This window comes from Dermacentor andersoni, chromosome 1 (genome assembly GCF_023375885.2).
Source record: "Dermacentor andersoni chromosome 1, qqDerAnde1_hic_scaffold, whole genome shotgun sequence".
Taxonomy (NCBI): Eukaryota; Metazoa; Arthropoda; class Arachnida; order Ixodida; family Ixodidae; genus Dermacentor; species Dermacentor andersoni.
This window is the reverse complement of record NC_092814.1, coordinates 54,972,260-54,998,019: the sequence shown is the minus strand read 5'-3', so window position 1 is coordinate 54,998,019 and position 25,760 is coordinate 54,972,260. Positions and strand designations below refer to the sequence as shown.

The window sequence follows — 25,760 nt, the reverse complement described above, 5'->3', positions numbered from 1 at the left end:
CTAAGGAGCTCGTAAATGCGAAACAACTAAAAGGTGATTGTTCCTGGGGCACCGTGACAATTAGTCATGAAAAAAAAAAGGGAACAGCACTTCACATTGTTTTGAAGGGATGCTAATGCAGTGAGCCTGGCCATAAGTTATAAATTGCCCTACCTAAAATTAGGCAACAAATCCTGTAGACTGTTTCTTGTGTTTACTCCTTGTGTTCGTGCAGCCACCACCAGCAGCGAAATCATTTTGAACGGTTGCCACTTGTACTGATCTTTCTTCCTGTACACTCTATTCAGTAAGTTTTATCTCTCAAATCTGCACATAAACAAATATTCAACAGTTTTGAATAGTGAATTCTCACTTGGAAAGTGAACCAAATGGCAAAGACTATCCCTTATTTGAAATGTCAAATATTTGCACAACCTACTTTTCACTTTTTCACTTGGCTGCACATATTGTTCCATAACTAATTTCAATGCTAGAACAAAATTGACAGTCATGGCGTTAAAGAGATACGAAACAAAGGTTCTCAAACTGTTCAATCTGTTCGGGGATTAGGCTTGATTTCTTATGGCTGGAATTTTTTGTGTGAAGAAAAATAGAAAAATAGGGGAAGGGCACTTGCAGGTATATTTTTATGTAGCGGAAACATCTATACATGTTTCACGATGCTTGGGACCCCAGTGTGAAATTTTGGGCAGAAGGCTTGAATTGCAAGAGATGCCTTTCTATCAGTCTTTTTCTTGTTGAATGTAGTGTTATTTTGAGTTGTAAAGTACATTATCTTCAATATTATAGAAGCTTCTAAAACTGTTTGGAGACATAAACCTAATGATTCATGGTTAGGAAAATTCAGTGCGAAACAAGGGACAAAGAAGGAAAAGCATGATAAAACTTCATGTCCCTTGGATTTGGCACTGAATTTTCGTAACCATGAATCCAACGTTCCAGCTAGCCCAATTAGCAGTCTTGATGATAAGCCTTATGATTTGTGCACCTGAATGAATGATCTGTGCTATTTTATTTCCATCTATACAGTTTCACTTTTTGGACGAGAAATGGCAAGAGGCTGATAAAATTTTAAGGCTAGACTACGCATGATTTGGAAAGCCTGCTTTTTCTCATTTAGTTTCCCTGGATCGATTGAGAAACTCAAGATTGGCCTATTCTATTCATAAATTGCTGTATACTCATTAGGCGTAATATGAATAAAGGATTGCAGAGGCTTCCTAAAACCTCTGCTTAGTGCAGGTGTTGGGTTTCTAGGAGTGTTTGGGGATTAGACCAAGCTTGATTTGGATTGTTGCTAGACTATGTACAGTATTTTGGCTTGCCACTGACAACAGTGCTGGCCATAACAACCAAGGGTATAAGGTCCATCTTCGTTTGTCACTCAAAAGGATTGTGCTGGCTAAGACCACCAAGGTCATAAATAAGGCCCAATCCTAAGGACTAAGAGTTGTAAATATTTACTGAACAATAAAGGTTCTTCTGCCCAATTTTGTTCCTGTGCATGCACTGAAGCAAGGTTTCTTGAAAGCTTGTGTACAACTAAAGAACTTAAATTTCAATTTTGATAGATTTTAAGAAAATGATCTCAATATCTCATATAATTATACACTCTTGTTGGCTCCAAGCCAAGTGAACGCCAAAAATGTAGCTCTGTAATGTGCAGCACTCTAAATTTAGGTGTGCTACTCAAATAAACAAGCTTTTCCAATGTCACAAGTATGCATTGTTTTATTAGTATTTCTGAGCTCGCTCAAGGCTCCTCACTATAGTGAGCAAGATTCCTTGTTTCCTATGTTATTTATGGGGGCGCATGTGTTTGTATGTACAGAGTGTTCTATAGCAACTAATATACTGCGTAGACAACTTGGGTGCAATTTCCAAGCCTTGACTGGTTCAATGTTTATCACGCAGTGCTACCTCAGCATAACCTACAGTTGAAAATTGAACTGCCTTGAGATCCTCTTGCTTGTTTTTGATTCCCTTACTGCATGAGGATTTCGGTTATCACAGTGCCATTATTTGTGACAACCATTGCTACAGGATGAGCTGGCTTCTGCTGAATGGCCCTGGAAGCTTGGTAGTAATGGAGAGCTGACTACCATTGGGCCCTGGTCCCCACTTCGAGTTGGAAGTCAGCCCCCTCCACCAGCAGTGCGCAGCGCTTACATTGAGGCCCTCCGGAAGGAGCTTGAGGCAGAAATTGACGAACTTCTGTACAACCTCTACGAGCTAGCACAACCTTGGGTACTCAGTTTTTCTGCTTGTGTGGCTCATGCATCAGTTGTACTATGTTTCTCAGAAAGCAACACTCCAATATGACTTTATTAGTATTGCTCAAAAGTAGTTTTTGTTTCATGCCTTACACAAGTCATCCAGTGCATTCGTTTTTCCTAGTATCTCAGGCTTTTAGTGTGCTGTTTAAGTTGGACACAAGGAAATCCTTAACTTTTGTCACATGCAATTCTCTGATGCATGTGACAAAAAGCCATCTGATAAATGGGTGCTGAACATCTTGAAAATTGTGCTGCAAATATAATTATTTCAGTGCAGATGCTGCAGTTCATCTTTATAGCATATGACCCAGATTGCATGACCTTGATTGAATATGTATGCATATAAATTTACAGAGGAAGCAATAAAAAAATGTGGGCTTTTCTTAGTTTCAGGAGAACCCAGCTGGAGCCTGTGGTGAAAACAAGGAAATGTGGCCGTTGCAACCGCCTGGCATGCCATTTCCTTCGTACCAGTGTTCCTTTCTTCCTCAACCTAACATTGGGTTGGCATTGCCAAGTATTGCAGCATCGATGCCGGATGGTTTCTCTCCTGAAAACCAGCCTTTGTCATCAGGGATAAGGCCACCTGGCTTCTATGTGCCAAACATGAATTTCAGGCCCGAAGCACCCAGACAAAACCCATCAGCACTCAATGCTCATTCAAATGCATCTATGCACAATAACCTTGAACCCAGCAAGTATGCAAACAAATATTCTGCACCCGATGGCACAGCTGATGCAAAGCCACTTTCATCAACAAGCCCAAGTTTCACCAGAACTTTTCTTGGTGCAGATACTGTTTCCCACTCTTCAATGCCAACTGCCTTGTCTCACATTCCACCAGTCAACACGGCTGGACTTGGTACCATTGAACAAATAGCACATGGCATGGGACTTGCACACACTTCTGAACAGTCTGGTTCAGATATTGGCCTTACAAATTCAGTAACGTTGGCAACAAAGATACCTGTTGCAATGGGTGTTGAAAACTCTGGTGCTAGTGGTGCCTTTGACATGAACCTTCTGGACACCGGCCTTACAAGCTGCAGCGCAGAGGTCTCCATCGCCACCATCCATGACAATGCTGTTCCCAGTACAGTTATGAAAGGTGGACCTTCAAGCTTCATGCCTGATAGCAATGCTGTAAAGGAGTTGAAGACTAGTTTACCTACAACTTCAAGCCTCCAGTCCATTCATACATACACAGCTAGCCCACATACTCCTGGATGCTCTGGTTCATCAATACCACAGTCTTTTACAGTTCCAAATTACACTACACAGGCTGATTGCGCAGCGTTGCCAGCCTTTACAGGTAATACACGGAACAACCAAGTGCCATGGACGCATACATCTCAGCTTTACACTTCCGAGTTGAGTAGTTCACAGTCACGTAGTTTGCCTCACAGCATCTCGCTTCCCAACTGTTCACTAGCAAGTAATTCACAGGGCACTACTACTGATGCGACCATTTCAGAGGTTTCTTCAAAAAGCAGCACCAATATTTCAAGCAAACCTTTCCATAATGTTCCTCACTCATACACAACAAGTGACAGATCAGCTGCTCAGACTCTTCTACCTGAGCTTTTGCAAGCTGAGGCTGGTGCTCCATCTGGCGCTTCATTAACCAATTCATCATCATCTTCTAAGCTGCCTTCTAATGCAGCTGTGCCAGGTAGCTCATGTGTCGCCTCAACTTCTTATCCTCTTTTGCACAACACAACGGTTACTGTGACATTTACAAACTGCTCAGCACCGCCTCCTTTGTTGTCCACCTCCCTTGGAAACATAAGCTACGGTGCAATTCCTTGGACATTCCCTTGGCCACCTTCGCATCCCGGCCATGAGGCCTTGTCTAGGCCACCTGCATGGCATCAACATGGACCTGCACCATGGGCCACACATGGTCCTAGAGCTGGCCCTATCAATTGTAATTTACCTGGTCATGGAAACTGTGCTTTAGCTGGGCATGTTCGGGTGTCTCCGCCACTTAACACCCGGCCTCCAGCATGTACTTTAGTGAACCCTCATCATCTCCGACTGGGTCCAGGGCCTATTCCTAGGCCCCCCTGGCCCACTTCATGGACCCCTCCATGGCCTGGTCATGGTCAGTTGTCTTGGCCATTATCTACTTGGCCCCTGCCACCACCAGAAAACAGGAGCCCTCAGGAACCTGCCTCCAGGGCCCTTGCCAGGCCCATGCAATGTGCTTTGCCACCAGCACCATGGACTCACATACGAATGAGAACTGCAGTTCTGCCTCCGCCCAACACACAGCCAACATCAGTGTGTGGAATTGTTGCCTCGCCCTCCTTTGGACCAATGCTGCGGCCGCCTCCTCACCGACCACCTATAGCTGCTGGAATCTGCTCATATCAGGGGCAAGCTCTTGTCGGAGCTAAAACTCCACCAAAACCTATGACCGACTCGTTGCTTGGCCCATGGCATCGACCACCACCTCCTACACCTTCTGCAGGTGCAGCCACATTGTGCCCTGCAGTTCCTCAGCCTGGCTTGCTTAATGCTACCTCCAGTGCAAATGTGCCAACAACTAGCATAACTGCATCCCCTACTTTGCCAGTGCGTTCAGAGCCCACAGCAGCACATGTAACAAACAGTCTTGCAGGCCCAGCTTCCCGAAACATGGCAGCTCCTGCACCACGCCATGCACCTAAGGCTGCGCAGGGCCGATGTTTTAAACCACCAGTTGGTGCTAGCCCCAAGGTAACTTCAATAAATCCTACATCAAGGCTACCACCACGTTTAGCACCACGTCTAGCTGCAAAACTCGCCATGCGGCCTTCTGCTACATCAAACAGTGGGAATGGTTCTGACACATCTGAATTCTGTCCAGAGACAGACAGACCTGCAAGTCAGCCCTGCAAAGATTCTTCTCAAGTTGTTCCTGAAATGGCCAGTCGGCAGCCTATTAAACACTTCAAGGAACAATCTCAGATAGTTCCTGAAGTAGCCAACCGGCAGCCAGCTAAACCATGCAGAGACACTTCTAAAATTGTGTCTGAAGTGACCAGTCGGCAGCCTGTTGCTGGTGGTTCAATGCGCTGTGATGGTAAAGCACTGACCAAGACTGAATGCTCTGGACACAGTGCTAAGACGGGATCTTCATCTTGCAACGTATCTACAGGGCAGGGCATGGCTTGGCGTAAAGCCCCCAATTTCAAGAGCTCACCTGGTGTCTCAAGCCATAGCATGCGGTAAGTAATCAATGCATTGGAGCAAATTTTAAAGCCATGTGAGGTATGCCCTTGAGGCATAGGATTCTGCACTTAATCAGTTGACCTCAACAGATAAAGGGAATCAGCCTCTTCAGCTGGCATAATAGCCAGCACAGCTCTATATGATGTTACTTCATGTGATTTGAGTTTTTCTTTTTTTTTCTTTTGTGATGTTTCATTAAACCTTGCAGTGATATTTTTTGCAGAAAACTGTAGCTACAGTCAACGTTTGTAATTTGAAAATCAGCTTTCGTTTCTATTTGACAAGGCTCAAAAAGTCTCTCAAGACCTTGCTCATGCTCCTTAAACAACTATATATGTTGGACATTCTTTTCGTTTGGCCAATAAATGCTATGACATACTGAGACAAAAAACTGGAGTAGCAATGCTTACATAGCTTGTGTAATTTTTTTTTTCTTTATTTTACAGCAACAGTGAACAGAACATGACTGCACCAGCACTGCCAGAAAAACGTCGCCAAGAGACTTATAGTACAGCTCCACCGTATTCATCATCTGGAAGAAGGAAGAAGCGACGTTAAAGCCCTCAAATGAGAAGTTTTATTCTGGTCACTGAAGTAACAATACTGAAAAATATGTCATGCCTTTTGTTACACTGCTTGTTCTATACTCCAAGGCTGCCACCAAGAATGACCTTTCGTGTTTGCAGCTCCTGTTGTATAACAATAGCGTAAATGAAACGGGTTACATATTTTTTATTGTCAGTTATCCGTCACAAGAACAAGTTATCCGTCACAAGAACAAGTGGTGGTTATAGACTCAAAGGAAGTTCATATGGAGAAGGCCACAAATATATTAATAATGACAAATTACATGCATTGCATACAGGGCAATGAAGAACCACCTGCATGCCATAAATATGGCTGGGTGTGGGGAGTGATGTGACGGGCACGAAGCATGCAGCTGTGGGATTGCCCATGCTTGTACCAAAATAATTTTAAGCTTTAAACCCCGAACGTGGCAAAATTGTTCAGATGGTGGCATAGGAGTGAGCCTTGGGTGCATTCCAACAACTACCATGGGAGTGTAGCATCTTGTATGGGGGCTCTACCACGCAATACCTGGTTGTGCTCTTGTAGTTCAATGATTCTAGTGAGTGGAATTGCCATTGCTTTTGAGGTGTTCACACGCACTTTTTCTACAAACTTGAACGGTGTACATGCAACAGGAAGGGTGGGTATGTCACGATCATACTGAATTCTCTGAGCTGCTTTACTTCGGGGGACCAAACCTACAGTGCATTCTCATGTGCACATGTACAACGACCAGACCTATAATACATTTTCATGTGCATGTGTAAACAAAAAGTGCACCATGTGCACCACAGTAGTGTTGGTGGCCGTAGCTTTCGTAGTGGGTTGCAATCTGAGCGACCAGGCCGGAAATGCAAAAAATGCTGGAAAGAAATGACTGATAGCCATAGTGATGCTGCTGTCAGTGTCTTATGGCTTTTTCACTACTGGGTATGTATGCTTGCTTGTTTGCTTTCGGTGATATCAATTTAAGTGTGCGCTTATTGGCTAGTTGAGCACAGCGTCGCGCGAAGATAGCCGAAAGTGATCGTCCAGGAATATTCTCAAAATGTTTACACCCTTTGGGGCTTATCTTGTCCAACAATAATTGTCATCTGCCTTGCTTGCCTTTCTTGAAAACGCTGCACGCCGTACTTTCCTGTCGAGAATGCTTGTCACGCTGTGCCGTTAGTACCTGGAAGTACCAGACTCGCAGCGTTAACAAAAGGAAATGCAAGTAAGAGATGATTATTATTGTGGGACAAGATAAGCCTCAAGAAGTGCAAACTTATTAAAAGCGTAAGCATTTCTATGCCTACCCAACGTGGAAACCTGTACGTCTGTCCATCATGTAAGATGATCGCGTTTAAGATAGGGCCCGCAGCAGTGAGCAAATTGACTTTCGTGCTGCCTCTCGCAATGCCAACTAAGCGGTGAAAACACAGTGGCGTGCCACACGCCACACGAAGCTATTGGCACTCTGCGCTCTGTCCCCATCGCAGATCACTTTTAAGATAGAGCCCGCGCGTCACGCTGCAACACCAACGAAGCGACGAGAACACAGCGCTCACGAAAATGTCAGCACTCTGCACACTGTGTCCCCATCGCAGATCACTTTCAAGATAGGGCCCGCGCAATCTCGTAATACGCAGCTGCCATATTGCGCGCCGCTTGAGTAATCTGCGCTGGAGTACGCATATGTAGTACGGTTGATAATGGTTTGATGTGGATGGACAAGGCGCTATAAAGAGCGATAACGGCTTATAAGAACGGAACGTCATTAGTCTACCTGGTGCCGCCACATGCAGTAGTTTGCTTGGGTCACTAATTCATCTTGCGCTGCCGTCCACAGCAGTTCGTGTCACCGCAGCGCTGTCATATTCATACTAGTCGGATCAAGTTTCACTGCATGGAGATAGCAAGTGGAACAATGCTTACGCATTTAGAAGGGTTTGGGTACAATGGTTATGCACACATATATTACACACCTCCCAGAGGAGTTTAAATTAGGCGTGAATTTTTTTTAAGAGGGCAGCTATAGTGCCATGAATGTACGAGTGCAATGGTGGGTACCTCGGAACAGAAACAGATATCGAAGGCTATGCATTTGCAAACTGTGTGAGCCGAAAGTGATTGGGGGGGGGGGGGGGGGGCGCAAAAAAATGTTGTCGCCATGTTAATGTGACACGTGGTCATGGTTGGTTCTAATTTCTGTAATAAATGAATGAATGAGAGTGAATAGGCCATTTATTGACAGCATTGTGCACCTGTCAGTATGTCGGTCTAGTTAAGATTAAATGTGGCTCTTGTCATGGTGCATGGTTCTGGTTTATGCTCAAAACATGGCAGTCATGACGTGTCCTTTGCAATCGCATTCGGCACATGCAGTCCGCTAAGAGGAAGGTTTGTCTAAAGCCCCTTAAACTTCGTAAAGTACTAACACTCTCCTCCTCCGCCTTCACTCCTCCTTGTTCTTTCTTTCGCGCTCCCTCCTCGACCATGGCGCCGCCTACACTGCTCTAGCGTAGGAACGGCGCCAACATGCGCTCCTCGCCACTCCGTAGACACATCTCGAGCAAAAATGGCGCTGATGCACGGCGCTAGGGCCCACGTGATGCTATTAGGTCAATAGCGACGCGGCGTCGGCCTCGGCCAGAGCGCGCGAGGAGGCGGCGGCATTCTTCAAAGCGGGGCACTACTTTACGAAGTTAAGGGGTTTTAGGTTTGTCACTCGGAGTTATAGCCACAGGACACGTGTTGTAGCGCTGTGTTGTAGATTTCGACACAACGTCGCGTGTTTTGCAAATATGAAACAAGTGAATACACAACGCTGGTAACAACGTCCAGCCTGAGGTACCTATGATCGCTTTATTTAAATACACATGCATGAAGCGTTTGTTTTTCGGGAACTCCTAATGATGGCGTTGCACAGGACGCGGGTTCGATCCCGGCTGCAGCCTCCGTATGCCAACGGGTACGGAATGCAAAAACGCTTGTGTACCGTGCATTGGGTGCACGGTTAAAAAAAAAAAAAAAAAAAAAAAAAAAACGGAACGGAAGCAAAACTTAGTGGCTCATAATCGAGACGAGCCTTTCCAGGTAAAATTCCATTTAAAAAGTCGTTTGGCGGTGACGCTTGTTGCATTTAACAGAAAAAGTTAAAATGTAGTGACTGTTGGAAACGCATTTTTATTCAAGCTGCGAACTTCTTTTACAAAAAATGTTGAAAATATTTTAAAAAAGATATCGTAAGCGTCATAACAAACTTAAGGTGCAATTGCAGTTTACAGAACTGTGTTGGGTGGAGAGTTGCGCATTTGTAAACTGTGTGCTTTAATTTTTATAAAACTTGCCAATTTTTAGCAATATTTTTGTAAAAAGTATGAGTTCCCAAATCGAAATTCTGCTTCTTGCAGTTACTGAAGTATTACTCTCTCAAATGCATCAAATTTCCGTGGTCCAGCGATTGTCTCCGAGAGCGTTTCTGCCTTATGTATTTGAATCGGGAAATCTCTTTTAAAGTTGAGGATGTATTAATTAATTAGTGGGTCAAATTCCGGGCACGGACGAAGAATCTCAACGGATCCTCATGCGCAAACAGCGCGCAGCAGCTCGTTATGCTCGTGCGCTCGTGGATGGCTCGTGTTAGGGGGCGCTATTAATCGCATTGTTGATCCGAAAGCTAAAATCTTCCCTGGACGGAGGAGGCGCCTCATCTTCCAGTGTTCAAAATGGCGGATGACCAAGTAAGTATTGAACTCAGCCTTTGTACGCTAGGGTTTCAGTGCTTCAGTAATTGCTCTGTAGTCAGGTCGCGACTGACGTCTGCGAGGCCAGAAATCGGCGCTTACACCTTGTAATAAATAGATCAATTTTGTGCACTTCGAATCTACTTGGTCTCGAAACATTTAGAGATCACATCACAGTCCGGCATCGCGAAACACCGTTGGCTTTTCATCAGAATTGAGAGGAAAGTTGCTAGTAGCGCTGCGTTCAATTTATACATTGGCAGCAGGTGCACTCTTCTAGAATGTCTTAATTGGCGTGTCTCTGTAGCTACAGCTAGTCCAAAAAAAAAAAAAAAAAAGACATTTGAAGCGTAAGCGCTGTGTATACTCTGAGTAAACGGTGAACCTGTCGTTGACTTCTGAAATAAGCATAAATGCTTGCCATACTGTACTGTCGATTGATTTGAACCGTAACGCGAGGCCCCATTTGAATGCGCGTGCGACTCGTGCGTCAGCATGCATTAACGGTTCCCGTACGAACTACCCGATTTGCAACGACGCTCATTTAGCTTTGAGCTTTAGGGACTGGCTAAGTGTCAGCTGTGTGGGGTGAAAAGGATGCGTTGATACGATCCAATGCCTGTGAATTCTGACCATGAACTTCAGGAGCTGGCGCGGGTGGAAGCTCTGTGCCAGCAGCTTTACGAAGGCGGCGACGCTGCTGAGCGCGTCCAGGCGGAATCTCAGCTGTCCGAGTTCTGCTGTGGCTCATCGCCAGACTGTCTTCAGCGATGCAGGCTCCTCTTGGACCGATCACAGGTATTGGAAACTGCATACATAGACTACTGTCCATCTGCAAACTGCTGTATTTCAACGAACGTTTCCCGCCTGCTACCACACCACATTTCTTATGGCAATGCTATCTTCTTTTTTTTTTTTTTACGACTGGTAATTCGTGCGCACACATTTAGCTTTCTTTTTTTTTCATAGTGCTATTATGTCAGCTGACGTCTATTGCGGTGCTAGAGCAAGCATGCACATTTTTAGGACGTATGCTGCATTGTGCTGGTATGCTACAGGAGAGCAGCTTCAGAGATAATGCGCGGCTTCTAATAAGGACCGTGCGATTCACCTGCACCACTGTGAACCAGTTGACGGCGGCGCACACGAAGTTCATAAATGCCAGCTCAAGTTTAGCATTGCAAATGAAACTCGACACTCAGAATGGATGCCGAAGTGCAAATGTGCAGGTGCATAACATGAGAGTGAATATTTTTTCTTTTCTTGATTTTGCAGTAAAAACACAACCGCAAGTGTTGGCATATTGACCGAGGTTGGTTTGATCAGCAACAGACAGCTGAATTGTGGGCTGTGGCAAATACACAATGTACTTGTGCATTCATGCGTAAAAATGCCTGTAAACAACACATGCAGTGTTGCATAGATGCAGCAGATGTACGTAAGCCAAGTTTCGATGGTGCTTATGCCTAGTAAAACCAACTGGTCACATTTCAGCACTCATGGTGCATATTACATTCAGCAGGTTGAAATGGAATGCTTGGAGCACATTTGCCCGGTTCATTCAAAGTGCGCACTCTACATCAGAGCACTCGGAGGTGCTCCCACCTTCAACCTGGGAGCACTACCGAGATCCGACAGAAACTTAGTCACATGGCTACTTCAATTGATCTGGGAGCAGCTAACACATTCGGCTGGGGCAGGCTTTATGTGGCTGCTATCTCAAGAGCGCTCCGCATCGCTGCAAACGGAGTTGAAGCGCGCTAGGAACTAGTCGAATGTACCACTAGAAAAAGATGTGCTTGGTGCCCATCTCCACCAAGTCAGCAGCATCGGTAGGGAGGGTGCAAAAAATTGAGCCAGACTTGCACCTTTCCTGCACCTTTTGAAACAATGGCAGAGCTCAGAGGGTGGCATTGTTGCACTGATGAAATGAACAGGGTGCTGTACCTCGTGAGCTGATTCAGATGAGGCAGGTAAATTAAACAAACCTTTTATTACATACTGCATCCATCCAGCTCATAATACATGCAGCTTATTAACACATTGCAGAAATTTATTGCTTTTCTTATTTTATCTTGTGCCTGAATGTTGTGCGGTCCAGTTCATTGGTTTGGAGATTCTTTGGTTGATTTACTGCTGTAGTGTTGCCAAATCCTTGATTACATGGATGAGCTAACATCATCAGCTGTCTCCTTGATAGGAGCATCAAAGATTAACTCAGTTCGTTGACAGCTGCACATGTTCTCATATTCTGATGTAAAAAAAAAAAAATAATCATTGTGGTGAATAATAGGTCTTTAGGCTGCCAGAGTTAGAAATAAGCATCAGATACACTAGTGATTCCACTCTAATGCTTAGGATATCTTAAATAATGGAGCGCATGGTTAGGCAAACTCATCATAAATTTGGAAAACACAGTGCCCACTATAGCTACATTGGTAGAGTTTTGGTGCAGAATAGCATCACCACCCTGCAACTAAGGGGAAAAAAAGATACAGCAACAGATTGAAGCATGCCTCTACAAAAAAAAAGAATGCTTGGTAAATAACTATACATGGCAGAAGCCAAACTGTTCTTGGTATTTTGTTGTCATTGCACTCATGGATTATTTATGCATCTGCATAATTTGTCTAGCCAATCTTGTTTGCATATCTAAACAGACATTGATTTAAAAGGTAAAAGCAGCACTATGACCTTCTAATGATGGAGATAGAGGGGTTTGAACAGTGTGATGCTATTATTCACCTCCGTGTTGGTCCTTTTGCATCAAAGGGCATCTCACCAGGCCCTGTTTGAAATTTAGGTTATGCACTAGAAGTTGTAAAGCATCATCCAGGCAGTGTGCTATCGCAAGAAATTTTGAAAAGGGTTTTGTAATAACGAAGGTAGCAGCAAAATTAATGTTACGAGGTGATGATGTGAGGAGGCGAGTTACCCTCCTTGCAGCAGGGCCTCTCCCCCATTGCTTCAACCAACCTCCACGAAAGGTGCTCCTTCCCAACAGTTCTTGTGGTGGTTTTGCACGTTCTATGTTTTACACTAATCCCTGAGTTGTTTGCATTGCTTCTGACTATATGTACACTGCGGGCACAATGGTGTGACATGAAGGTGCAAGCTGTGTCTACTGGCAGGTAGACAGGCTCTCCTGAAGAGGAGGGCGAGACTTTCATGTGAACTTTCAGCTGTATTCACCGGACACCTCAGTGTAACACTTACCAGTCATTCATTACTGTGTGGTCTGTGTACTGTTCTTGTTTGTTTGCAATGCTCAAACCTAATGAAGGGCCCTTTAGTAACCCAGCAATGCTGGAAGCTTGCTGAAATGTATAATTACCTAATGATGAGGCATATTCAAAAGTGTTAAAGAACGAAGTAGCACTTTCTGTCTTGAATATTCATTTTCTGCATTGCAGCCTCCCTGCGAGGTTGTACAGTAGGCATTGCTGTTGGAGTAATCACTACCAGCATAGTGAGCTGTGAATGTTTCAGTGCCCAGATGCCAAAACATTGTAATACAAGCCATAGCTACATTTACAGTTATAAAAAGAAATTTTCAAACCTGTACAAGCCTTTGCTTGTTGCAGCTCATACACAGCGAGAGCTGGCCTTCACTGTGCATGAGTTTTCATACTGACATGAATATGCAAGAAGTAATTAAACATTGACTTGATTGTCTTTTAGTGTACAGGCATCTGAGAGTGCTGGTAACCGTAGCTTCAGGAGAGAAGCAGCACCTTAGGTTTATCAAAGCTGGCTGGAATCCACACTTTGAATGCTTGTATCTTTTTTTCTGAAAAGCACCAACGTCAGAATTTCTTCCGTACACTTCTATCTCCAGCCGCATTTACAGTTCATCTTCCCAAAATGCTCAGTTGCACACGCTGCAAATGGCGCCAAACTTTTTTCATGTCCACCTGCTCGAAGCAGGAATTCTCGGATGAACATAGGGAGATTGTCAAAAGTGCAGTTGCGCTTACTGCATCAAAGTTTTCGTTGCTGTAGTGTTTGCAATGTCAGCCTCATTATGTGACGGTGCTCTTTGCTCCACCTTCTCGCTCCTACCTCCCTCATCACGCTCCTTGTTCCTGGTGCGTGCTTGCTGTGTTTGTACGCTTCAGCAATTCCCCTCTGCCTCTCTTCCATGTCCTGACCAGCACTACTCTACCCAGTGCTGTGGTAATGATATGGTGTGACTGCGTAGACATTTTTTTAGACTATACAGAATTTTTAAAAATGGCCTGTGTCAGCACAATTCTAATTCTTGAATTGGATAACTCGAAGAGGTGGACATCACATTAAAAAGAGAGCAAAATGTGTAGTTGCCAAATTAACACAATTTCACTAATTAAGTATTGTAATAATTACTTTACAGCACATATTGCAATTTACAAATTGTAGCAGGTGAGTTTGCAAGACATATAGACTTGGAACAAATTCTGAGAATAGCACTGGTTTTGAGATATGTGTGGTCAAGCATGGTAAAAATTCACTGTTGTTTCACTTCTTTTTTTAAGAAAATGTTGCACATTAAAGATCTCCTGGTGGTCAAAATTAGACCGGAGTTCCCCACTGTGGCGTGCCTCATAATCAAATAGTGGTTTGGCATGTAAAGCCCCAGAATTAATTTCACTTCAATAAAATGTCGTTTTATGCATTGAAGCACAAAAGTAGATGGACCATCATTGTATTTTGTCACCTACTTTGTAAACGAATATCTCGAAACTGGTGTCATCCTGAGAATTTGTTCGATGTAAATACACCTTGTGAACTCACTGGCTACAATTCATAAATTGCAATATTTACCATGAAGTAATTAATTAAAAAGCTATTTTCTTTTTAGCATTTTTCATGCGTGTGTCTCCTAGACAAGCCAACGACATGCACTCTGCTTGGCAGCAAAATAATAAAGATGTCAAGTAAATGCTTCGTCATGCTCTGCTTAGTCAACTCTACAGTCGAGCGAAGGCAGTGTTTTAAGCACATAAGCATTTCTGCTGAGCAGCTGTGTACAGTTTGTTAAGATAGTACATATTAGATATAAGTACAAACAAAGATGAAGCATGTAGACGGGGACAACATATTTAGGATGCATCTTTGTAAGTAGAGCGAACCATAAACATTCATCTAAAGCTTTATTTTTGAATGCTAAAGGCGGGAAACCCAGATTTGTGAACGTAGCAAAGCTCCCTGAAAAATTCCTATCCCTGATATGTTCTTGCATATAATGCTTCAGGCCTGCCTGCTTCCTGAATATTTAAATTTTTGCATTTAATTTAGCTAGTGATGTGACTCCACACTTGAAGAAGAAAACTGCTGAAAATGGCTGTTGAATCACTGTTAGCAATAAATATTACCTGTAGAATGACCATACATGGAAGTCGAGTTGCCTTTGTAGCTGGATTTTCAGGCCACCAACTGTGAAAGAGACAAATTTAACACAAACCTTGTTACTTGCAGCCTTTGTTGCTGAAAGTTCATTGAGTGTAAAGTCTTTATTTGTTTCTTGCAGAGCTCTTACGCACAACTTCTGGCTGCCACTACTTTGAGCAAGCTAGTATCTAAAAGTCCTGGATCCTTGAGCTTGCAGCAGCGGTTAGAAATGCGTAAGTGACACAAGGAATGTTGCTAGTGTAATTTCTCCGCCATGTTCATACATTGCCTACGCTGTTCACACAGGTAACTACATCTTGTCCTACCTGTGGCAGAGACCAAAAGGCGCCTCGTATGTGACCCAGGCTTTGGTACAGCTTTTTGCTAGGCTCACAAAGTTGGGCTGGTTCGACTCCGACAAGGAAGATTTTGTTTTCCGTAGTGTCATCCGTCAGGTGCAGTCATTCTTGCAAGGCTCAGTTGAGTACTGCATGGTCGGCGTTCAACTGCTTTCACAGCTTACATGCGAGATGAACCATGTTACTGAGGTGAGCATTGTTTGTAAAATTGGTGAGGCACTTAATTTTTCTGCAAAACTAGCTAAAGGAAAGCGAAGCACCTTGTCTGTTGATGGCCTTGAACATAAGGAATGCTCGCATTTCAGGCTGAAGCAAATCGGAGCCTCACCAAGCAGCGCAAAATAGCATCATCCTTCCGTGACAGCCAACTCTACGACATTTTTCAGTTGGCCTGTGATTTACTAAGGAGAGCACTGGAATCGTGGAAGACTCAGATGACATTCAGTGATGATACGCAGGTGTGTATAATTTTTACAGCAGCAACTTAGAACTGCTGACTAATGTCTGCCGGTACTTTGCAGCAGCAACTGATGAGCCAGCTGCTACGATTGGCACATCACTGCCTCAGCTTTGACTTCATTGGCACAAGCCCAGATGAGTCTTCAGATGATCTCTGCACTGTTCAAATTCCAACTGGCTGGAGGCCTGCTTTTCTTGACTTTAATACATTGCAACTTTTTTTTGACTTGTTTCACTCACTACCAGTCGCCCTTAGCCCACTGGTGCTTACATGCCTGGTGCAGATTGCATCAGTGCGCCGTTCACTATTCAACAATGCAGAGCGAGCCAAGTTTTTATCCCAGTTGGTCACTGGCGTTAAGCACATTCTGGAAAACCCTCAGGTGGGTACAGACCAGCGAAGAGGGTTATGTGGACCATTTGTCAGAACCTGTCGCTTATGAATGTGTATATTTTCAGAGTCTTTCAGATCCAAACAGCTACCATGAATTTTGTCGGCTTCTTGCTAGGCTCAAATCTAACTACCAGCTTGGAGAACTGGTCAAAGTGGAAACATATCCTGAAACAATTGCCCTTATTGCCAAGTTCACTGTGACAAGTCTCCAGGTGAGGGCGTTTAAACCTGGTGTTGGACTTGTTGGCATCATTGATACACAGTTTGGCCACCATTGCTTTTATTTCTGATTCTTGCAGGTTTTATTGCTCCTCCTTTTTCTATTGCCTCATTCTCATTCCTACTTTGGTGAATTAATTGTCATGTGACAGTTTTTCTACCTGCTTTCTCATCAGGAAACTTCTTTGCCTTTCAGCATGTGCTTTGCATTCTGCCAGTGGCTGGCATTCTCCATGCCTTCTGTGAGCACCATTATACTAAAGCAAATCACTGACCAATGACGATGGTGAGTGACCTGTTTTAGTATAATGATGCTTAGCTCTGGCCATGCTATGTTCAGTAGAACTCATGACTACTACTCGTGATTGCATGATGGGGGCAGGTTCTATCAAAGTGATGGACCATGAGGTTGCGGGATTGAATCCCGGCCACGGTGACCGCATTTCAAGGGAGGCGAAATGCTTAAACACCCGTGTACTTAGATTTAGGTGCGTGTTAAAGAACCCCAGGTGGTCCAAACTTGAGGAGCCCCCCACTACGGCATGCCTCATAATCACATTGTGGTTTTAGCACGTAAAACCCCATATTTTTTATTTTTTTTAAGTGTTGGCCTAAAACTTCGAAAGTTCAATCCTTGTCTTGACCTTGGGGCAGAGTCAACTTATTTTAATACCTGATTACATGTAACTAGTGTTGTTCTTGTACTAAATTTGTTTAATAGAATTGAATGCTTGGAAAAGATTTCCTCTGAATATTAACTTAAGTAATGAATATTTTTTCATTCAAAGAAAAAAGAAAAGATCAGCTGATTTGTTTCTCAAAGCCTGTAATTCAGTTTCTAGGTGGAGATAATCGGGCATGAATGAGTTACACGTGCAAGTTTTTCAGTTTATATTGTGATAATCTTTCATGTGTTCCCTCCATGAGGTGAGGTATGCTGTAGTAATTGCATTACACCCAATATTTGGCCTAGTTGAATATTAAAATATATTGAATGTCATTGTCTCAAGTCAAATATGAATTGAATAGTAAGATCTGTTTGATTCATATCCATAATAAATATAATATTCACACTCTCATACTTGTAACCATCTGTTTTTGGGTGAGACTTTTTGAGAACTGTGAGTGGCTGTGATAAGTTAGCCAAGTTAGGTTGTTGCTGTATGTCAGCATTCTTTTGCTTCATATTTTTTAATTTGCTCGACTTATGCATGCCGACCCGACAAAGCTCAAGCACCAGACTTGTACACGTTACAGAAGAGAAAATAATGTGTTACATTTACTTAATTAAAAAATGTAATTGATTAGTTAACAACACTGTCCCATGAAAGTAAATAATTACTAGAAAGTAATTTATTACTTTTATGGTGCTTTCCTCTCAGCTTTTATGAACATTGTGCAAATGCAGTCAGTAGAATAACTGTCCTGGGGCTTACAATGCATCCTCTGCTGCCATTCTCGCATTATCTTCACTAACAATTGCTTTTCAAAATTCTCGGTACTTATCATCCCTCCTAAGCAACTTTTTTCATTGGTCCTCCCCATGTACTCAATGAGCAAATAAACAAACTTCAAAGTTCAGCAGTGACACTGAAAACTCAATGTGCTCACTAAAGGAACAAACAGTTTTAATGAATGGACAGCTTGTAACATATTAAATACAGAAACATTAACAAACAAAGGTCGGGAACAATCAAATGAACATGGAAAAAGTGAAGTCTAAACTTACTAAACATGAGCATTCTGATGTGGTGGCGCTTGCCTCACATAAAATGCAAAATAATTGCAAAATGCATGATGCAATGTTGCCAATACAAGCCACAGGACCTGCCATTTTAATAAGGGAACTTACTGAGAAATGGGTTTGCCTGTCTGAACATGTGTGTCCATGAGGCTGCTACATGGTGTGACTTGCAGGCACTGCTGTAGTTCACTCTAAATTCAAGTGTTCAGAACTGTCATCAAATTTAATTAATAAGGCAGCATTTCTAGTTACATCATATTGAATATTAATTTGCATTAAATTAATTACATTGAATAATTTCGAAACTACCAAAAGCTAATTACAATTACATGCAAATTTGTGGCAAGTTGTTTTTCATCCACTTTCATGGCCATTAATTTATCATTTCTTTAATTCCATTAGTACAAATAATTTCCCCTATGTTTTCCTTGGTGTCTTTGTTGGCTTCTCATGACATACAAATTTGTTACGTAGAAGTCAAATACCATTTCACATGGAAAATTAAAGCCTTCACCTTTTGGCCATGAAGATTACATTTGTATAAAAAAGCTATGAAATGGTCTTTGATCTATAAATTACTTAGTATATTAATTAATTAGTAATCAATTTTCTGAACTCTCCGGAACTGAAGCTTCACTTGCGTATCAAAAATGCTACTAAGGGCTTTGCATTAAGTTTCCCACGCTTTAACCTGAATTTTGAGGTACTCACTTACCGTATGAAAATTATGTTGGGCTTTCTGTGGTTAATACACATTAGCTGTTTCATAGTTAGTCAGAGGCTGATGTCTATTGTCTGAGGTGGAGGTAGACATATGAAAGAGAAAATTACCATGCGTGTTACAAGCTGCATAGAGTTGAGCTTTGATTTGTCGATTAATTTGCCCTAGCATTGCCATACAAGCTTCCTGATTAGCCCATTTGATAAGGCTGTTGGCCTAGCAGTGGCCCTTTGCTCACTATTTGTACTAGGATGAATTTTATTTTGTTTATGCTGTAAAGCTTTTCTTATCAAGAAACATGTATGGGCCTCCTTGTAGCTTCATGCTACCTAATTGGATGGCCACTATTTTAAATATGTTACAGTGGTGGGAAGTTGATTGTTTTGGAAAGAAGCTGTGGCACCTTCATGTGCATGTACTTAAACACATTTAAAACTGTTCTGCAGATGTGGCAGTTTGCACCTAACAGTGTCCACTATCTGTTGAGCCTTTGGCAACGCATGGTGGCGTCGGTGCCTTATGTGAAAGCATCTGAGCCCCACTTATTGGACGCCTACACGCCAGAAGTGACACGGGCCTACATCACTTCACGGCTAGACTCTGTCAGCCAAGTAATGAGGTCAGTGTTTTGGCATGTCTTTGCAGTATATGGCAGCATTAGGTACGGAGCATCTTTGTCCCAGTAGAAAAAGTGGCTAAATTGACACACTTAATTTTTATTGTAACTGAATTGTAACTGAAGTTCATAAAGTGAGTTCTGATTGAAAATGTACAGTGTACACATGAGATGGAAATTGGATAACATTGGCATGATATGGACATATCAGAAAACACTGAGGAAACTGAAAGCACAATCTCCTGAGAGAGTGATGATAGTGGCCATGCCATAGGCAGGTAGGCAGACCAATCAAAAGTGTTAGGTGAGCCATATACTGCAGTTGTAAAGCAAAGGACATGTTGGTGTTAGCTCTTGGGAATAAGGGGCCAACATACGAAGAGGCATTTATTGCATTTTGAGTACAATAATTCTGTCTTAGAATTCTATACAGTAGAATCGCAATAAATCGAACTCCAAGGCCAGAAATTTATTAGAATAAAACGTAGTTCTAACTAAGGAGAGCCCCTTTGATTATAGTGCCCAATCAATTGTGTGGTACAGCATGCAGAACCAAAACTGCCACTGGGCTCGCATTGGAAAAGCCTCACCTTTTCTTCATGAGCACGCGAAGGCATGTACTGAGAGAAAACTAGGTTCTGAGAAGTGCAATGAGACCTCCTGCCGTTTGCTGCAGGTGTGAGGGAAAGCTTGCGAGGGTGAGCCGATAAGGATGGCGACTTGATGCATATAGTCCTCCTGTGTTTGCATTGTTAGAGGTCACACAATCAAATGGATTAGAGGAGGGGAGATGAAGCTGAACGCAAGTCTCTTGCTTTACTGCGGCCGTGACTGCGCATGTCTGTCTGCATGGCTAAGCAAATGCCTGAGCCACGTGCTGTGTCTTGGAGGTAATCTGCAGCGGGTGCAAAGCTAAATGAGCCGAGATGGCTGGCCGCTTCACGTGCGCTGTCTTTTCCTGCATGCCTAATGTTGGTCATATAATCACAAGTATTCGACACGTGCACAGCCCAAAGTGTTCATTCTTAGAGGTCGGTACTCTTCATCATGCTAGAGTTGTGACAGCGAGTGTTTGTGGTCATCGAGTGAGATCTGTTCATGTTTGCCTGTGGGTCTGTGACATGTTTGTTAATTTAATTTGTAAGTGAACCTTCACTGCAATTTATATGCACGGCCGATAAAACTACTAACCTTACCTTGTGTAGTTCTCTAATGCTTTGCTATAACTATCAATGCTTCACCTTTTGGCCGAAACTGCACCTTTCTTTCTACCTGCTCCATTTTAGCCGAATGGGAAAGGAGGGCATGCGCTGCTCTGCTTGCTCTAGTTTGATATCAGCCCCCCACTCGTCTTTCCTCGTCATTTTTATGGCACGCAACATTACAGTAGCTAGCGACACGTCAAACCTTTGCCTTTGGCTTGGGTTTTTCTGAAAAGCAGTCCATGGGAACGAGAAATTTTGTTTGAAATAACTGTTGGGCAGCTTTTGGAATTCACGGGAGTTTCTCGCTATCCAATTACATAGGACTTTGCTGTGACCAACTGTGCAGTTTGAATTGTCTGTCATTTCGAATGAAGAGATATCAAATTATGGGGACTTCTTTGTACTACGTATTTCTTCAAAGACACGCTTTAGAATCGAGGATGGATATAACTTGCCAAATAGATATGTCAAGCTAATGTTCTCGAATGCTGGATTCCAAGGCCCAAGCCATTTGCCAGTTGCTTGAAAACAAGAACTGAGGCATCAAATACCATAAAAACTGAATTATAGGTCAAGTGGGAATATAGGTCAACCCCCAAATGCCAAACTGGCACACAACAGCCATGTTGTCGTTCGCATTGGTGAAGTCAACAAGCCAGAGGCTGCCATACGACGACTCACATTCAGCTAAAGAACGCTTTATAAGATAAGGGGGGACTTTAGCTTTTCTTTTTTTTTTTCTTTCATGAAAATATCTCAACTTATATTCCGGTGTGGTGATGTGCCTAGCGACACATCGAAAACGACGATGAAGCATGTTAAAAATATACAAGCACGTGTACTGGGGCATGTGCACCGTTCACTACAGGGCGACGCCTCGCTGCATGTGCGCTCATGTAGTCTAGAAAGATAAGGAAGCCAAACACCTGCGAATAAGCAAGCACCGCAAAAGAGCACTCAGCGAATCAGAAAATAATGTGTGGCTCAAGCAGCCTACAGGAGGAGAAGAACCCACGTCGGCAAAACAGATGGACCTGAGAAGTGGAGCAAGGAAGACACATTGCCTTGGGTCAGACGTTGATGTTCAGGAGGCCAACAGCTGTCGGAGGGACCCCATCGAGTGCCAACGCACGAGGGGACCTCTTATGACAGGTCTTCCACTTCCATCAACCAGCCGACGAAGAAGAGTCTGCAATAGCTCGCCTGCCGTCTCTGCTCGTGCAGTTCATCGAACAACTCACCACGCCAGCTTCGTGTGACACCAGCCAAACTGTGAATGCACTGTGGTAGTCGGTATGAACACTTTGTAGGGACGCTTGGTCTCGCTTGCCCCCATGCCCTATGTCCGTGTATTAGCACTTCTTATGGTTGTGTGCTGCGATTGTTGCCGTTTGTTCCCTGCTGCCATTGGAGGCGTCTTTGACTTTCGCTATTAAGCCTGCTCCCTGAACCACACCGTAACAATTTTCGATGCGTCGCTAGGCATTTCGCCACATTAGCCCCCATTTCAAGGAGTGTTTAGGGAATCAAACACTTCCTGTGAAGGCTATACACAACAATCGCTTGTACGCACTCAAAACATGCTAACAGTCTTAGCAACTAAGCATTTCTTTCACATCACAACTCACAAGAGGCATCCAACTTGTTGTTAAAGTGGGACACAGATCATTTACTAGGTTTACAGAACTTGGCATCTTGCACAAAGTTCACGGCTCGTGTAATCCTCACCATCACCCTAATGACGCGCCATTTTCATTCCAAACATAGGAAACATGTGGTATTTATCTTGGTGATGTTACATATAACAGTACACAGGAATGTAATAGTAACAAAAGCAGGAATAACAGTAACAATAGTACAGAAATAACATTCTCAGTCGCCACTGTGAAGAAATTAAGGTTAGCACTGTTACTGTATACCATCCGAACTTATGATTTAGGCCTGAAATTGTTTATTATCCACAGATTGGCTTTTGATATCTTTCACAGAACTAGGAAGAAATGCGAACGGTGCATTCTAGACAACACAAAATTATTTTCGAGCGGAGCAGGTCAAAGCAGCAAAAATTCATATTAAAAATTATGTACACTGCTGCGACACAGCACTCCAGAAAGACCCCACTTTTCTTATGCCTGACAAATTTGCGATACGCATTGACATACCATATAGACTCATCCTGAAGTGCCTGTCTCTTCATGCAACATCAGGGTTCACCTGTCTGGATAAGCATAGGCCTTCCGATGGCATTTCTGTGAGAAACGAAGAGCCTTACTGCACTATCCGATTTTGCACGTTTGTTGCTTTCTTTTAAGCTTTTTTCTACAGGCAAGTTGCTTCGTGGTATGCTCCCTTTCCATGTTCCTACGCAAAGTTTAGTATACGTGACCACTGTCGATTTCAGATGCCAGGGACTTTTGGAAAACACTATTGGCCTGTTGGCTTTTCAGGCAACGTTCAGATGCAGCTGCAATTTTTTCCTGTTCTAAGCATTTCATCTGCTTAGAGGAAACCATCCCAGAAATCTCAATAACTTTCATGCTCTTCACTCTACAACCATTCCCACTGATATTAGTTCATTCCTTAGCGCCAGGTAAGCTATGACTTGTCTGAAGTCCAGATCAGTGTGCTGCTCACAAGGATGCAAGTCTTGATGAGGAGACACCACATGAAGACTAGTTGGCCTTTGCGTACGTACGTCTCTCTTGTAGATCACCAACAAGATTGCTACCACGCTTATTGCTGAGGTTGGCGGAACTAACACAGTCGTTAAATGGCAACGCGATCAAATCCTGATAATGAATAGAACCTTGCGTGCCTTGTAGTCGCGTTTTGTTGAGGCGAAACTCTTCAAGGGATAACTTTTTGTCCAAAACCTCGCGCTGTAACTCTAATCTATGGCTATCGGCTTCACATGCTTGTGCTCTCTCGTCATGCGCTTTCTTTGCTTTTTCATCTGCCCATGCTTTAAGCTCCGCACCTTTCAAGCCAAGTTTCTCACCAGCCTCAATGAGTGTAATGATTTCCATTTCTGCATTCCGCGCAGCCCTCAGCTAGTCTCTGATTGCACTGTTCTGACCTACTTAATAAATAGGAGAGAAAGTCCTGTCACCGATGCCATTGTTACGATGTGGGTTGGGGAGCAGGCTTAACAGTGAGAGTCAGAGATGCCTCCGGGGCAGCAAAGGAGTGGCAACAATCGCAGCACACAAACATACAGGGTGTTTCAGCGAACGCTTTCAAAAATCCTTAAAGGTTGCCTGTGGCAGATCGCACAATTCTAGTTCATGAGGTGGTGTAGTCGAAGCAGTGGACACTACTTGCGTAAAAAATTGAAATATATAATCTACTAATTAACAAAAATTCACTAATTCCTTTTTTAACTAATTACCTTATAACCCATATTAGAATTTACAAATTCTAGCCATGGAGTTCACAAGGTGATCGGATTTACTTGGAACGAATTCTCTGATGACACAGGTTTCGAGATATTACTTCCTGAACTTTGTGGAGAAACGCATTGACGTTCCAGTTACTTTTGTGCTTGAATGCATAAAACGTCGTTTTGTTAAGAAAGTAATTGGAACGCCAACGCATTTCTCCGCTAGGTTTGGGAAGTAATATCTTGAAATTGGTATCATCCTGAGAATTCATTCCCAAGTAGATCTGCTTGCAAACTCCACGGCTAGAATTTGTAAATTGCGGTATGGGCCATAATGTAATTAGATAAAAACCTATTTAGGGAACTTTTTGTTAATTAGTCAATTACGCATTTCATGTTTTGTACAAGTAATGTCCACCCCTTCGAGTAGACCAGCTCATGAACTAGAATTGTGCTATCTGCAACAGGCAACGTTTAAAAAATTTTGAAAGTGTTCGCGGAAACACTCGGTATATTGAAACATAGAAAGTACAATTACACAGACACGGTTTGTGGTCAAGCGAGACCAAGTGCCCCTACAAAGCGCTCTGACCGACTACCACAGCACACTCACAGTTTAGCTGTGTATCACGAAGCTGGCATGGTGTGTCTCTCTATGAACTGCATGAGCGGAGATGCAGGCAAGCTCTCTCAGACTCTTGTTTGTCGCCTGGTTGACGGGAGTGCAAGATGTGTCGTAAGAGGTCCCCTCGTGCGTTGGCGCTCGGCTGGGGCCCTTCGACGGCTGTTGACGTCCAACCCAAGCAAACGCGTCTTCCTTGCTCCCCTTCTCAGTGCCGTCCATCTTGCCGACATGGAATCTTCTCCTTCTGTGGGCTGCTTCACCAACGCATTATTTTCCGATTTTCTGGGTGCTCTTTTGTGGCGCTTACTTATTTGTAGGTATTTGTCTTCTTGATTTTTCTTCACTGCACAAGCGCACGTGCAGCGAGGCGTCGTCCTGTAGTGAACGGTGTATGTGCCCCAGTGCGCGTGCTTGCATATTTTTAACGTACTTGATCGTCGTTTTCGAAGTGGCGCTAGGCACTTCACCACATCTGGTTTATACGATAGGCTCAACTTGCTATGCGAGTATACTGAGTGAATGTTCGCCAATGCCAGGCTCTGAGGCCCAACTTTGTGAGTGCAATTTGACGAACTGCAATGCATATGAGCAGTGTTGTTTATTTATGCCAGTATTGTGCTCTAAACCAGAACAAGGTGCCTTCCATGGGATAGTCTTGTGAAGTGCAATGTAAAGCATGTGGTTGGAGCCGATATTCCCTAGCCAAAGAAGGGGAACTACTTCTTCTCACGCCTCAGCTGTCCATGTCGTTAGGCACTACTTGCATAGAAGTGCTCGGGATCTCTCTTGCCATAACTGCGCAACTTTGACACTTGCTCCTGCCAACATTTTCATGTCATGCAGGGAAGCCAATTGCTAGGAGATGTGAGTTATAAGGAG

The 25,760-nt window shown here is 43.4% G+C and overlaps 2 protein-coding genes across 8 annotated transcripts in view; both read left to right on the top strand.

The window, feature by feature from the left end:
• Positions 1-6,225, top strand: part of LOC126544472 (uncharacterized) — a 79,156-nt gene extending 72,931 nt beyond the window's left edge. For all 5 annotated transcript variants that reach the window (XM_055061503.2, XM_055061501.2, XM_055061502.2 and 2 more), the window contains 3 exons: positions 2,044-2,247; positions 2,664-5,488; positions 5,939-6,225. In XM_055061503.2, coding sequence (XP_054917478.1) covers positions 2,044-2,247; positions 2,664-5,488; positions 5,939-6,050 — 3,141 coding nt within the window. In that variant the 3' untranslated portion in view covers positions 6,051-6,225. The remainder of the gene's footprint in view (positions 1-2,043; positions 2,248-2,663; positions 5,489-5,938) is intronic.
• A 2,388-nt stretch (positions 6,226-8,613) lies between these two features.
• Positions 8,614-25,760, top strand: part of Ranbp16 (Ran-binding protein 16) — a 90,766-nt gene continuing 73,619 nt past the window's right edge. Inside the window, exons 1-8 of one of the 3 annotated variants that reach the window (XM_050191804.3) lie at positions 8,614-9,787; positions 10,436-10,588; positions 15,300-15,393; positions 15,467-15,708; positions 15,825-15,977; positions 16,041-16,361; positions 16,438-16,584; positions 19,503-19,675. In XM_050191804.3, the coding sequence (XP_050047761.1) occupies positions 9,773-9,787; positions 10,436-10,588; positions 15,300-15,393; positions 15,467-15,708; positions 15,825-15,977; positions 16,041-16,361; positions 16,438-16,584; positions 19,503-19,675 (1,298 nt within the window). In that variant the 5' untranslated portion in view covers positions 8,614-9,772. The other 2 variants (XM_050191805.3, XM_055061500.2) reach the window with 2 other exon arrangements.